Here is a 14,265-nt window from a genome sequence, read left to right as displayed (position 1 = left end):
GGGGGGGGGATGCTGCTGTGCCTTCTTGCTGCCTTTCCTCCGAGATGGAATAGAATTAGCTTGTGCATTAAGGATCACTCCCTTGAGGAGCAACCACCCTTCCTGAACTCCTCTGGGGTCGTGGTCCCTTAGGGCCTCACTGACAAGCCTCCTGAACTTGTCAAAGTCAGCTTTCCTGAAGTCAAGGACTTCAGTGTTGCTGACTGACTTGCCAGCTTTATGGCAGATGGTGAAAGTGATAAGCTCGTGTCGCTGTCACCCAGCTACCCATCGATCACTAGGTCGCTGATTAGGTCATCCCCAGTTGCTTGTACCAGGTTGAGCAGCGCTTTACCTCTCATTGGCCCGTAGACTTCTTGAGTCAGGTAGAGGTCATCCACGCACGATAGGAAGCTTTGTGACTGCTTGGATTTTGCTGAGTGATCCTCCCACGAGATGTCTGGGTAGTTGAAGTCACCCATGACAACCATGGTCCTGGAGCATGTGGCCTCAGCCAGTTCTTAAAAAAACGTTCTTAAACAACTTTTTCCAAGGAAGGAATAGTGGGACATTACCAGCTACCTGTTGATTCGCTCCAAAAAGCCCTAAGTCAACACTGTCCTGTCTGCCTTACATAGACACCTCTCAGAATTAGCTAGCAAACCACATGCTGGCTACAGTCTATGCTGTGGGAGAGAAGAGGGAGGGATCCCTGCTTGAGCAGCGAGTTGGGGGGAGGCGGCAGGGGGAAGCCAAGCAGACCCTGCTGTGCCTGCAAGTCTCTGCTCCAACCAGGGAGAAGAGGGGAAAGGCTAGCCCTGCTCTGGAGCAGAGAGCCCTGCTCTGTGCTGAATAGCATCTAGGATGCTGGGGGACTCTAGTTTAACTTAAACCAGGAAGGGGTCTGGGACAGACATTGCATAAACCAGTTTGACCTAAATCAGTTAAATCTGATACTACATTCAACCAGGTTTATCTCAAACTAATTTTAGCCATTTCAACTGGTTTATCTGCACTGAACATCTGTTCTGTTAAAGGTTTAAACCAATTTCTGATCACTTAAATCAGTGTATGTGTAATGTAAGTCCCTAGTCCCCAAGTGACACAGTGCCAGTGTAGTGTCTATTTTCCAATACCTCTCAGTCCCTGAAGTGTGAGAACTATTTAGGAGAAAGAGACATGGTTAGAATATTTATGATCCAGTTATCTTAAGCTCCTGCAATGAGCTATGAAGGTTCTGGCCAGCCTAGATGGACCTAGGCTCCTGGAAAATGTATCAACAAATCCCAAACCTGGAGAGGTACAAAATTATCTTTGCCTTCACTCCCTTTAGTGATATGCCAAATAACTGCTAAAAGACAGGCACAAACTGTCCAGTTTCAAAATTAGGTGAACTGCAATCCTCAGTGTTCTAAGGAATATGGAATTTTTATGCAACTTTTATAACATTTTTAATTCACAACATGAAAAACTTATTTCACCTTTGACTTTTCTCTTTATACTGACTTGCTATATGAATCAATGTTGCAACAGTATTGCTAAAACCTGGCCTTCCAAAAATCAAGCATTAAGACGCCTTCAAAAAATCATGAAAATTTAAAATTAAGAAACTGAGTTATCTGTATTTGCCTGTGGCATTTTTTTAGCCTTTACATTTTATTTTCAAGCCTTCTCCACACCATCAATATTAGAAATTTAGCTTTCATTACAAAAGCGAATGCAAAATCCTCTTTAAAAAAATCACCTGACACTCAGGAGTAGTTAAGAAAATTCAAGTAAGGCAAGACTAGCAACTAAATCATTATATTCCCTTCTACCCTGAAATGACCTAAAGATAGCCAAACAATAAATAGAATTAAACACTGGAGTTTTAAACCTTAAAATAAAGATAAGTCAGAGACTAAGTGACTTTATTATTGCTACTGTTTTTATGTGGAAGGTACTCAGATAAATCAGTGATGGGTAGTAGGATAAAACACTAAGTGACACAATCATAAGAAATGGAAACACTACACTACATGACTGACGGTTCTAATGAAGTCACTAACTTTCTATTAAATTCTTATGCAAATGTGTATGATTTTATTACATGATGTACCTACTTTACCTTTCCATTTCCTCTTCCATGGAGAAAGTGAAAATTGGACTTTTTAAAAAACAATATAGAATTGTCTGTCAAAATATTATTTTTGGTATACTTTATAGCTGCAAGATTTTGATTTTACCAGTTGCTTTAGACCACATTAAAATGTATTTTTAAGCAGTCCATCAAATTACTGGAGAGTTTAATTGTAACTCTTTCTTTCTTTCTTAAGTTATTAACAGAGCCCTTTGAAGTGGCTTTCACTTTCTTTAGATGGAAAACCCCTCTGACCATGTTAATGGAGCTGTGTTAATGGAAAGAAACATTCTGATTGTTCTCAACTTTGCTGAAGTATTTTTTTTCCTTTTAATACAAGAAGCATCATGTTCCTCATACAGATGTAATTTATATTTAAGAGTATGTTTAATTCATTGTTTTTAGTGAAGTCAAAACGTTAGTGTGTCTAGCTGTGTTTGCTGTAAAGCACCATTCTCTCACAATGCTAGTATTAATTACTAGCCCATTACTACTTATGGTTGGCTCAATTCTTAGTCTTCATTCAGTAAACTTTCTCTGAAGCCAGTGGTTGATGCCTGGAAAAGGACCTCAGGATTGAGTTCATTTTATTTTTTAATATTGGGCCAGGGGTGTGCAAGATACTTGACACAGGTACACAGTACTACTCAGATCATTTGTATATGGGTGGCTCACAATCCACTTAATTCACAGTCAGCTTTTGAATTAAGGATGAAGAGCTAAGCTGTCAACTGTGGCTTTTTCTTCAAATGATGATATTTCTCCACTCAGGTGAAGCTAATCATTGTGTCACACAGCTGATCAGAAAAGTGGTGCCCTTTAAAGTAAGCAGTGCAGCAACTCAGTGGTTTACGCAGCTCTTTGCTATGGCTTTGTATGCCCCTGGATATTTTCCAAACCCTCATCTTTGCATGGATATTACTAACTTAACTCTATAAGATACGTGGGCTCTAATGTAGGAAGGTACAGTTCTTGTCCAAAAAATCTACAGCCTAAGGTGAGATAGGGAGAGAGGTCAGCAACCCCTGGGATAATATACTGAAAGGTGGGGGATACTACATTTTTCTTTATTAGCTCCAGTTTTCAAAAAGGACTGACACAAAAAGTATAGTATGTAATAAAGGACAAAAACAAAACTATCTATTAGTTAACAGAAAGGTTTGGGTTGTGTGAAAGCCAGAAGACAGAAACAGGTTCATGAAAGTATTAAAATGTGAGGAGAAGCAGAAGAGTGGAAACGGTAAGAAATTCAAACTTGATGGCAAAAAAGGGTTTTTATGGGGATAAAAAAAGATTTATGTACATCTAGTATAAATCAGGGAATCTCTCTCCAGAATAAGAAAAAAACATCTCTATGCACAGCAAAATCCAGTGTAATCTCAGACCTTTATGCTATTTGTACCTGTGTGGATTTGACGTGAGGGAGTTCATGATCAAGTACAAAATCATCTCTAGCTGAGGTTAATTGGGTTTGGCACAGAGGATATGATGCAACCCTGAGAAAGCAGGTGTTTAAAAGCAACATTCATAAGCCACTGGAAAAACTACCTGTGAAATAGCTAGTATACTAAGCAAAAGACTCTCATGATGCATGAGAAATGATGCATCTAAAAAAATAAACAAACCTCACAAATTATGCAAAGGAACAGCTCAAGCACAGAATTAGGAGTCAGGAAAATAATCTTCTGTCAGAAATTTTTTAGGAGTGAAGTGTGTGCGTGTGTGTATTTGCATGACAAAAAAGGTGCACCAGAGTAATATTTCACACTGGATAGAGCTAAGCCAGGATCGAGATGGGTTGCCGAGGGCACTGAGGTGTCCAGGGCAATGGAAGATAGGGCATTCTGTAACTATGTGGTTTGCGGTCTGTGAGGGGGCACCGCATTCACAAGTGGCACTTGATGTCAGGCCCATTTGCTGCATGTTATGGCGGAAGCGGCCATAGCCAGTATATGATACATGAGAATACAGGGGAAAGATTCTGAGGCCTCTGGCAGATCATACACTTAAGCTATGATTAACCAGTTAATTGTGTCTTAATTAGTAACCCAGCCACACGTTCAGGCAATCAATGGTGCAGTAAAACAGGAAATAAGCCAAAAAATGATTTCACAAAACATGTGTAATAATTTTGTGGCCAGCTTCCATCACACCTTAAATTGAAGTGTGGCAAGGTCTCTGCCATTGCTGCCTGTATGGCGGAGCTCTGGGACCAACCCCAGAGCATCCCAAGGCAGGCACTGGCAATCAGCTGGTTGTTGGTCCTAGCCCTGGGACTCCACTGATTCACTGGGCACCTTGCTTTTATATTTGCCAATACAGAGGAGAGCCAGGGATCATGATACTTAGCTCCCCATGTACTGGCAAATATTAATGGTGCAATTGGGATCTGATCCCTGATTCCAAAATCATGCATCCTGCTAATATGTGTGGCATGGCAGGAGGTGATATTTTTGGGATCAGGGCCCATCAGGCCATTAAGTTAGCATGTTTCAGGGGTCTTAACTAAAGTAACTGCTGGTTAACCAATGAATGAATTGGCTTTGAATGAGGCATCTTCCCCTATATCTATCATGACACAGCATTATGGACAAAAGACGGCAATTCCAGAAACTCTCTAAAGGGGTTATAAGGACAAAAAGATTAATTGTTAAGAATTTTTTTAAAAGGCATTTGCTGGGAATCTGATATTAAATTATTTTTCAGTTTGTATGAAACGACTCCACATTCCCTGGCAGAGCACATCTTTAGCAGTGGATGTTTCATAAATTTGACCAACAGGGGTAAAAGAGATTTGTAGTACAAAAAAGAAATTTTGAACTACAGACCTCTTTTATCCCCGTTGGTCAAATTTCTAAAACATCAACTGCTAAATATGTGCTCTGCCAGGGAATGTGGAGTCATTTCATACAAACCAAAAAAGCATTTAATGTCAAATTCCCAGCAAATGCCTTTAAAAAAAAATCCCCATAACAATGTAAAACTGGGAGAAAAAGGGAAAGACTGTGATGGAGAAAAAATGAAAGAGAAAAGAAAGGACCTTTGCTATTAAATTACGAAACATTTGGAAAAGCTTGAAGCCAATGATAAGCTTATGAGACATTTCTATTAATCCACATTTGTTTTCACTGCAGTAACATTACTGAAGGAGAAGGGATATTTTCAGAAGGATACTCCAATGTTAAACAGTGTCAGTGTCTTATGAACAAAGGCTTGCCTTCAGATCAAAAATATGTATCTTGTGTGTGTCTCATTTTTGGGGAGATAATTTACTGTGGTCAGTTCCAGGTCAGACTAGTTTAGCTTTTGCACAATACAAAAAGTTATATTAGCTCCTAAAAATATTGGTAAAACTTGAACTATGTCCTATGTCATTATGTCCATAACACAAGATACGATGTAACATTTATTTTCTATTAGAATTATTTTTAGGGGGGAAAAAGTAGCAAAAGTACTTTATTCTGATCATTACTTGCCAAAAGTGTCTGATCCTTACCCTTGTCTCAGCTCTTGAAACTAACAAGCCTGTTTAGCATAGTATAAATATAACAACATTAACAGCTCCAGGATGGTATATATTTAAAAAAATCCAAAGCAATAACACACTACAAAACCCGATGTCCCTCATGCACAGGTATTTGGTTTGTTGCAAAAAAGACTTGATGCATGTGAAGTGTGTGTAGGCAAAAAAAAAAAAAAAAAAAGAAAGAGACTATCAATACATACGTATATTACCATCTTTAAATGTCCACATTTTCAAACCACTGAAACACACAATACATCTGCTAACTTTTGTAGCACATCTATTAACATTATGTGGGATATTTGCAAAAGGATCTGTAGGAACAGCAACCTAAAAGCATTCACAACTACAAGGGAAGCCAGAGCTAAGACAACTTTACTGAAAAAAGATCCTTGTTATTATCTGCAAATGATCACAAGGTGCAACACCTAGTTTATTTAGTGACCTCTGTTGGATGAAGCAACTAGATGACTACTACTCCTTCACAGAAGAGTGTCACATGTGACTATCGGGTAGTCACCGGGCACGTGCCCTTGCGTCCGGTTGACATTCACCAGACTTCTCCAGGGCGCCATGACCCTTAGTCAGTCTGGATGGGGCTCTTTCTCTCTCTCTCTATTCCCGCCTAACACGACTTTGATGTTTTTTGAAGTTGTTAACGAAAGGGAGGGGTGGTGACTTCCCTGCCCCAACCATGACTGACCACTGGCTCACACCCTGAGCTCCATGTCGGCAAAAAATGGAGAGAACAGAAGGACTGAAAAAGAAATAAGATTTTTTTATTGGGCACGTTGAAGTCCCTCTCCGGTAGCTGGGACCTGGACAACCCCTTTGCTTTGCCTGTCATCTCACATCTCATAGGCATTTGACTCCCCGTGCCCACCGGCAAACAGGGAGGGTTTTTTTTTCCTTCGCTGATTGCTGCTGTGCCCAGCTTAATTGGCTACCCGTGGCAGCTAATCAGTGCATACAAAAAAAAGAAAGTAAGCTGAGCGAGAGCATCAGTTTCTTCCCTCTTGCTCTCTTCCCTGGGCTTTAGCTTCCTTCTCTCTGGTGCTTGACTTGCGATGACACCAGCAAACGGGGTTTCCTTTTCCACTTTTCTCTCTTTTTTCTTTGATCACTGCTGCACCCGACTTAATTGGCAGCCCACGGCGGTTAATCAGCACGTACAAGGAAGGACAGACCAAGCTGCTAAGGAGTGTCTGTTCCTTCTCCCTCTCCTCTCCTCTCCTTTCTTTTTTTGTTTTTTGTTTTTTTTAGTGAGGGCTCCTCCGAGCCTCCAAGACTGGATCTCTCTCTTACCCCGCTCCCAAGGACATCAATCTCAGCCTGGGTATCCCAATCGTCCTACCTGCCCGCCATCTTCCTTCTTCACCTCCCCATTCCCCCCATGTTCCGTGCTCAGTCCTGGATATTGCCCCGGCTGCGGATTCCCACCAATCCGCCTCACCTGACGAGGTGATAAAGCAAATCTGGGGTGGACCGGGAGCTCCTGCAGTAGTGTGGAGGTGTTATTCTGGCCTGACCTATGCCTGTGGCTAAGGGGACACCCCAAGTGAGTATCCTCCGGTCCTTCACAGTGACACTGCTACAACTGTCTTTGTCGGAAAACCTAAGACCTAACAGGAAGGCAGTGGAACATGCAACTAACATCAGCCATATTAATGTTAATGGGACTATGCACAAGCTTAAGTGCTTTCATGCATCAAGCCAGAGTGGTGATTGGGAATTCTATTTTGAGGAATATTTCTTCACTGGCTCAGAAGGGAATTACATGAAGGTCTGTGAGTTGGGGCAAGACAGGAAAACTGGGGCAAAAACATGGCCCTTTTTAGTTGATGAACAAAAAATTAAGTATTCCTATATAAAGATTACATGTTACAGATGCCAGATGAATTATTGTAGCCACAGCAAGTCCTAACTTTTAAAAAAGTAAATAATACAGTATACAAAAATAATAAGGAAAAATAGGTTCTGTCTGGTCACTACAAGTTCCATACTATTCAAAACTAAAACAACAGAATTAGATAGCAACATCTTTCTTCACGCTTGGGAGCTGATGGTAAAAGATAAGTTAAAAAAGTGAATTTTTTCTTCCCATATTTTTATGAAAACAGTTTTTGCACACTATTACAATTATAGGAACATAATTTAGAAAATTAAAGCATGACAAGCGGTGCCTAGGATTCTTAAAAACTTTCTGATGGGAAAGTCTATTTTGACTACATATTCACTAATGTTTTATAGTGCTTTTTCCAGAAATCTTAATTTTCTGGTTATTTCAACTGTCTTTTTGAAACATCCCTTAAAAGTGTATCTTGGGGAGTATTGTTCATTTTATTTTTTACTTTACTTCCCTCAGAAAGAAGGCCCTGTACTTAGCAGAGGCAGTGAAATAATAGCCAGTTTTGGCCAAAACAATGGTATTGCAAACTTGTACTCACAGTTATAGCACTCACTCATGGTTTATCACCACCAATACATTTATTTTGTATCTTTTTCTCATTCTCTTTAAATGTTCACACCATAGGAAAGAGAATATCAACACATACATAGAACTTCTTTAAATTTCCATATTTACAAGCCACTAGAAAATACCAAATAGGTCCCACCAGACTCTATAAGAGAGGTGGATATTATAGTACTATTATCTCCTGATTGCAGGCAAACTGGGGACAGAAAAATTAAATATGCCCAAAATCTCCCAGTGAATCAGCACCTGAGACAACCTGGAGTTCAAACTCCTGATTCCAAAGCTTCTCTGGTAAAGCTTTTACCCTATTAAGAACAAGCATGACAATATTCTGACAGAAAAATGGTTCTGATTCAGGCCAAAATTAACAGATGTGGCTTCTTGATTATATAGAATTGCCTAAAATAGAAGCCATCTCTCAGTAACAGGCAACATTAAGAATTTTAAAAATTAATAATGTGCTGTTTCTATTTTATTATATGGCACTCGTTCTCCACCTTCCACCCCTGCCCCCCAAGATCTTCCCCTTAGTCTTTCAGTGGAATAAAATAAAAACCCAGTAAATTAATTTAATAATTTCAAATAATGAATAAAACAGAAAGCCAATTTACTGTTTTGATCATATTCTAATTTGAAACTGATACAAAAGAAATTCTCAAAAAATACAATTCTGTTGCTTTTAGAATTATTTTTTCCCTTGAAGTTTTTGAACAATTTTCACTAACATTATAAAATTGTTTGTTTAAATCTAAGGGCATGTTTGTATTTTAACAGACCAGTAAACAGACTATGTCCAATCCACAGACAAATTTTTTTCCCCTCTTTTTCTTTTTCAACAGATATATTTTCAAATGAGATTGCTCATTTTAACTGTGTTTATTGTGTTTAAATATTTTGACACAGGCATGATAAATGCAGAAAATCTGGAACTAAAACTCTGTACTAATAATTTTAAGTAGTAATAACTAAATGCAAAGTTTTAAGGAAAGTAGTTTGAGGTCAAAAATTTAATATTTCTCTGGCCCTAATTACACTGTATAAGGAACTACACTGTATTTAAATGTCAAGTTGCCATAAAGGGCTGCACAATAAACTTGATTAGTATAATGAAGGGTAAAATGCTCATGAAATAGAGACTGTATATTAGAAACAGCAAACAAATTAGAAAAGAGGCTCACCACTGTGAGTAGTAAAAGGATGCTGAGGAATCAACGAAGTGCCCAGAGTACTTGGCAGCCTTAACTTGGAGCGTGGTGACAGCAATGATGGAGCAGGAAGCAAAAGATTTGAGCTGGCCTGTAATAGGAAAGGCAAATCAGAAACGAAAATGTAATTTCCTGGGTTACTTATGATGCAAGAACTAAATGAGAAATATCTGCTCACTGTAAATAATTATTAAATTCTAGACAGAATGAAAACCACATTATATGCAGAATAGCAATTTAAATGGTTTACTTTTTTGGAAGGCTATCTGGGAACACAAAGTTGAAAACTTATTGGTGGTTTAAAATATAATGGTATGTTAACATGTCTACTTCCTATTAAGGTACTGAATAATGAAAATTATTAAATTGTTTAAACAGGTAAATTGGGAAAAAAAGACCAACATTTCATTTTATTATTCTGAAGTAAAGCATTTCATTATTCTATTGTGTAAAATGAATGCTCAGGATTAACCTGAGTATTAACCATATTTACTCAAATATAAGACAACCTTGATAATAAGACAACCCCCCAATAATTAGATTCTATATGTGGAAAATGTATACATTCGATATAATTTTCCAGGTATAGAATCTAATTATTGGAGATGTCTTGAATTTGTCCCCTTCCCATTGTTACAGCAGGGAAAATAAATCTGGGGGGATCTAGTCCACCCCCCCTCCCAACTTCTTTCCCTTGCAGCCCTTTCCCCCTAGCCCCTGTCAGACCCTGCTCTCCCTGAGCACAGGGAAATGAGAAGCAAATCTGAAAAAAATTGATCTTGAAATAAACACAGCTGTACCAATTTGCATATAGAACCAATAGACTTGGTTCACCTAGAAATGATTCATTTTACCTTTTGTAAAACCGCTGCAAGTTTTAACACAGGTACTCCATAAATACACTTTTAAGTAGCACTTTAGCACCTACTTAGAGAGACTACAACTATGCATAATATTAGCCTAAAGCAAAAAGGCTCATTATTCACCATATACTTCATTTGGCTGGGCCCCAGCAAAGTCAACAGCATTTCAAGCCATAGTGAACCCTGCTCAGTATGCGTATGTACTCTAGACACCCCCACAAAGGATATGTGTGCTAATTAACCCCTCACTCATAACTAGAACCAGGTGTTCTTGTCATGAGTCCTAGGATCCTCCAAAAATTTATATGCAGATGAGGCAAAGGGCAATGTGATCTGGCTTCACCTCATGGAGTGCAGAGCCACACTAATCACATATGTTAGGCTGAAAGAGAGGGGCTGACAGAAGGACTCTGGGTACTATTTGGGGTCCTGTTTGGTGATGTCAGCCAGACATTTAAGGCTGGTGAAAAAACAGGAATAAATGGAAACGGGAAAGATGCAACTCAGCTGTAGAACTGAAAAGGAAGTAAAAACGTATGCAGTTGTAGACTGAGCTCAATAGGCACTACCATATGTCTTATTTACGTGGGCTACACTAACCTGTGCTTGGGCTTTTGGCCAAGATCAAGTATTTTTGGCACCAAGGGGAGGGTGTCAGGTCTGGCTCTGGCCTTCCCAGTGGTAGCCTGGTATTGCAATATCTCCAGGCATGGTTCCCTGTGGAGGGAACAAGTGCCCATTTTTTAAAGGACAAAAAAAAAGGTTCCCATGAGCATTTCTGGCACCAGGGGAAGGTGCAGGAGCTTGCTCCAGGGTCTTCGAGTTCTGGCATAGAGCTGCAGTATTTCCAGGTCTAGTGCTCATTCCCTCATGGGGGAGCAACTACACATTTTTTTAAAGGGCATGCATGCACGTACACAGACATACACACACACAAAAGGTTCCCGTCAGTATGTTTATCCCATATGAGCTATGTATTTTATAGTCATGCTCAGTGTTGGGTGCAATCAACTTCATAGTTGGTTTCCACTACTGAGCACATGCTGCTTTTAGTAGCAGTATGAATATAGGCAACGTATTTAATGCAGTTTCCCTGTATATGAATGTAAGACAAGGGGCTTTTCCCCCATGTTGACTGGGGGAAAAAAAACATCTCTTATATTCAAGTGAATACAGTAAAAGGTTAAAATAGTCATACAAAAAAATAATTCTTTGTGGATTGTGGGACGTATTTAGACCAAAACACCAGGTACTTCCTTTATAGAGACTACACAAAAGACACCTGTAGCACATGTGCTTATTTCCACAATGACACAGATAACATAGTTGCAATCTGACTTATTATAAGCTTTTGCATATAAGTAGCTAACATGAAATACAACCCCTCCCACTCAAACTTTATCCTAAATGTACTATTAGAGATAGCATATTAAGACAATCTGGGTCATTTACTTGATTAAATAAAACATTTAACTATGTGTAATACCTATTGTCACTGGCTGCCTTTGATCATATTGATTTAAGTAGTATATTCCATGATTATTTCCCTGATGTGCCACTAGTTTTCTTTAAATGAAATGTTTTAAGATGCTGAAAATGTTAATTAAAAGTAATATGTATAGAAGAAAAAAAAGTCAAGAATTATTTTATCAAGTATATTCTAAAGCCTGGAATAATTCTGTGCAATCAACAAAGCAGATTCAAAGCCCCCACAGTTCAATGGAGATCTTCCTATTAACTTCAGCAGTCTCCAGATCAGACTCCTAAGCTTTGGGGATTTAGGGGTCTGATCAAAGAATAGTGCACCAAAGAATAATTATTTAGCCTATTTTTATTAGTCTCTAAAATCTATTTAAAGCAGTGGAGCCAGTTTTTTAAAATAGGTCATGCTGTTGCTTGATTTCAGAAATGATACAACAACAGAAGTAATGATTGTATAAATTACAACATATATTAAAAAATTCATTAGGCTTCACTCCTGCAAATATATACACCCATGGTTTAACCTAAAGCATATGTGGTCTCATTGAAGTTAATGGGCTATAAGCATGTGCTTTGTTGAACTCAGTCTTTTATGTTTACTTTTAGACAACTGAAAGGTTGCAGTTACATGTAGCAGAGTTATTCAGTGCACATTTTTATTATCCACAAATCAATTATACAAGATGTTACATTACGATTATAATACTAAATCGTATTATGTGGTTTTCACATTTCAGCAAGATAGCTGAAATATGGATTTAATTTTATTGTAAGCTCTTTGGGACAGGAACCGTCTTTTACTGTATGTCTGTAAAATGCCTAGGACAATAGGGCCCTAACTAAATAAGTACATGCTAAATTAAGAATAAACATTTCCCAAAACAGGCTACTTTGCTCAATTTTGGATTAGGTGTAATGTACAGATACACCAATGAATAAAATCAGACCAATGAACATGACTGAGTTTATTTAGACCCCTAAACAAACTGAAGCTTATAACAGAATGAGAATTCAATGATATGTAAATAGTAATAGGCTTAAAAATTAAGCAAAGTAAAGACAAGGTCTCCTTCCCAATAAAAAGATCAATTTGCCACTTGTCCAACATGTACACCTTCTCCTTTCATATGGCCTACAGTTATGAACCTTGCATTAGAAAGTGGTATATGATATGGGTGCTAAATAAAACAACAAATTAAACTATTAAAAAAAATGGCTCTGTTGTTTGTTACCTTGCTTCTTTGTGAGGTGTGCTCAGTAGATACGTACATATTTTGACCTCACTATTGGCTCACAATTATGTTAGCCAGAGCACAGGCAAACAGTCAAGCAAACATGCAACTAATCCCCTTGTCTGCAGTACAGCAGAGGCCATGTAGTGGTGTTATGTTTTTATTGGGAGAATTGCTGCTTCCCTAGTAGAAACTATGAATGTACAAACATCCATTCAATTTCTCCTGGGAGAAACATGCCCCACCTCCCAAGAGAAAGATCTTTCAGGTATCAACCTGGAAGATCTCCCTAGTAAGAGAAACTCTCTCAAGAATGAACCCTTGTATTCTTTCCTCCTGGTCTGGGACGGGAATGAAGCAGCAAGGCAACGCTCCCCATCTCTTCCCCAAACTGGGAACTGCCTACCTGGGGGAATGAGGGGCAAGGAAGGGGCATTGCCCACTGCTCCAGTCCATTGCTGGAGTGGTCTGGTCTAAAAATTTCCCAGTGATAACTAGAGCAGTGGAACAAAGCCCTCTACCCACTCTCCAGATCAGATCTAAGGAATGGGCAGGGGGTTTTGCCACATTGCTTCCTCCGCTCTATTCCTGGAGACTGGGAGTGGAGCAGAGGAAGCTCCTCCCTAGTCTAGGGAAGGCACAGGGAGTTTCTGCCCTCTGCTCTACCACCCCTGGGGATGGGAAGGAGTGGAGCAGTGACTGATCTTCAAGTCTTCCCCAGACTAGGGACTGCCCAGTCTGGTGAAGGTGCAGAAAGATGAGAAGAGGCTGTAGGCTGAATGCCTTTCTTTCAGAAAGAAATTTCCACCAGTAGATCTGAATACCTGTTTGCAGCCAGAGTCTGCATTTGTGCAATGGCTACCAGGGCAGACACATGGGAAAAAGAAGAGCACTGGGCCGCAGGATTTGCAATATTAGTTGACCACCGTGTAGGTCAGGAAGCTTCCGGACTGCCAAACAAGTCCCCTATGGAAGAATTTAGGTCATACATCCCAGACCAGATGGTTGGAAGTCAAGTCTAACATTAGAAAGTTAAGTAAGTTTTTTCATTTAGATTCTTCTCTTTGGAAAGTGCTCCTTGTTTCAAATATAAAATATATCCTACCCATAATCTTTCCTCCAAAAATCTTACAGCAAAGCACTTAGCTTCTATAAAAATGTATTATTTAAAGCTTTCATTTCAAAACATAACTTACAATAATTGTTCTGATCCTACAGCTGACACCATGTGAGCAGTCTCTGCACACATCCCTTTGATTCATAGATGTTAGGGTCGGAAGGGACCTCAATAGATCATCGAGTCCGACCCCCTGAATAAGCAGGAGAGAGTGCTGGGTCTAGATGACCCCAGCTAGATACTCATCTAACCTCCTCTTGAAGACCCCC

At 39.2% G+C, this 14,265-nt stretch overlaps 1 protein-coding gene across 1 annotated transcript in view; it reads right to left on the bottom strand.

The window, feature by feature from the left end:
- AHI1 (Abelson helper integration site 1) overlaps nt 1-14,265 on the bottom strand; it is a 226,193-nt gene that overhangs the window by 121,331 nt on the left and 90,597 nt on the right. Inside the window, 1 exon segment of the mRNA XM_006030667.2 lies at nt 9,276-9,393. Coding sequence (XP_006030729.2) covers nt 9,276-9,393 — 118 coding nt within the window.

The sequence above is a fragment of the Alligator sinensis genome, unplaced genomic scaffold, assembly GCF_000455745.1.
Source record: "Alligator sinensis unplaced genomic scaffold, ASM45574v1 scaffold417_2, whole genome shotgun sequence".
In the NCBI taxonomy this organism is placed as follows: Eukaryota; Metazoa; Chordata; order Crocodylia; family Alligatoridae; genus Alligator; species Alligator sinensis.
Note: the sequence above shows the minus strand (reverse complement) of the source record. Positions and strands in the feature narration are given on the sequence as shown.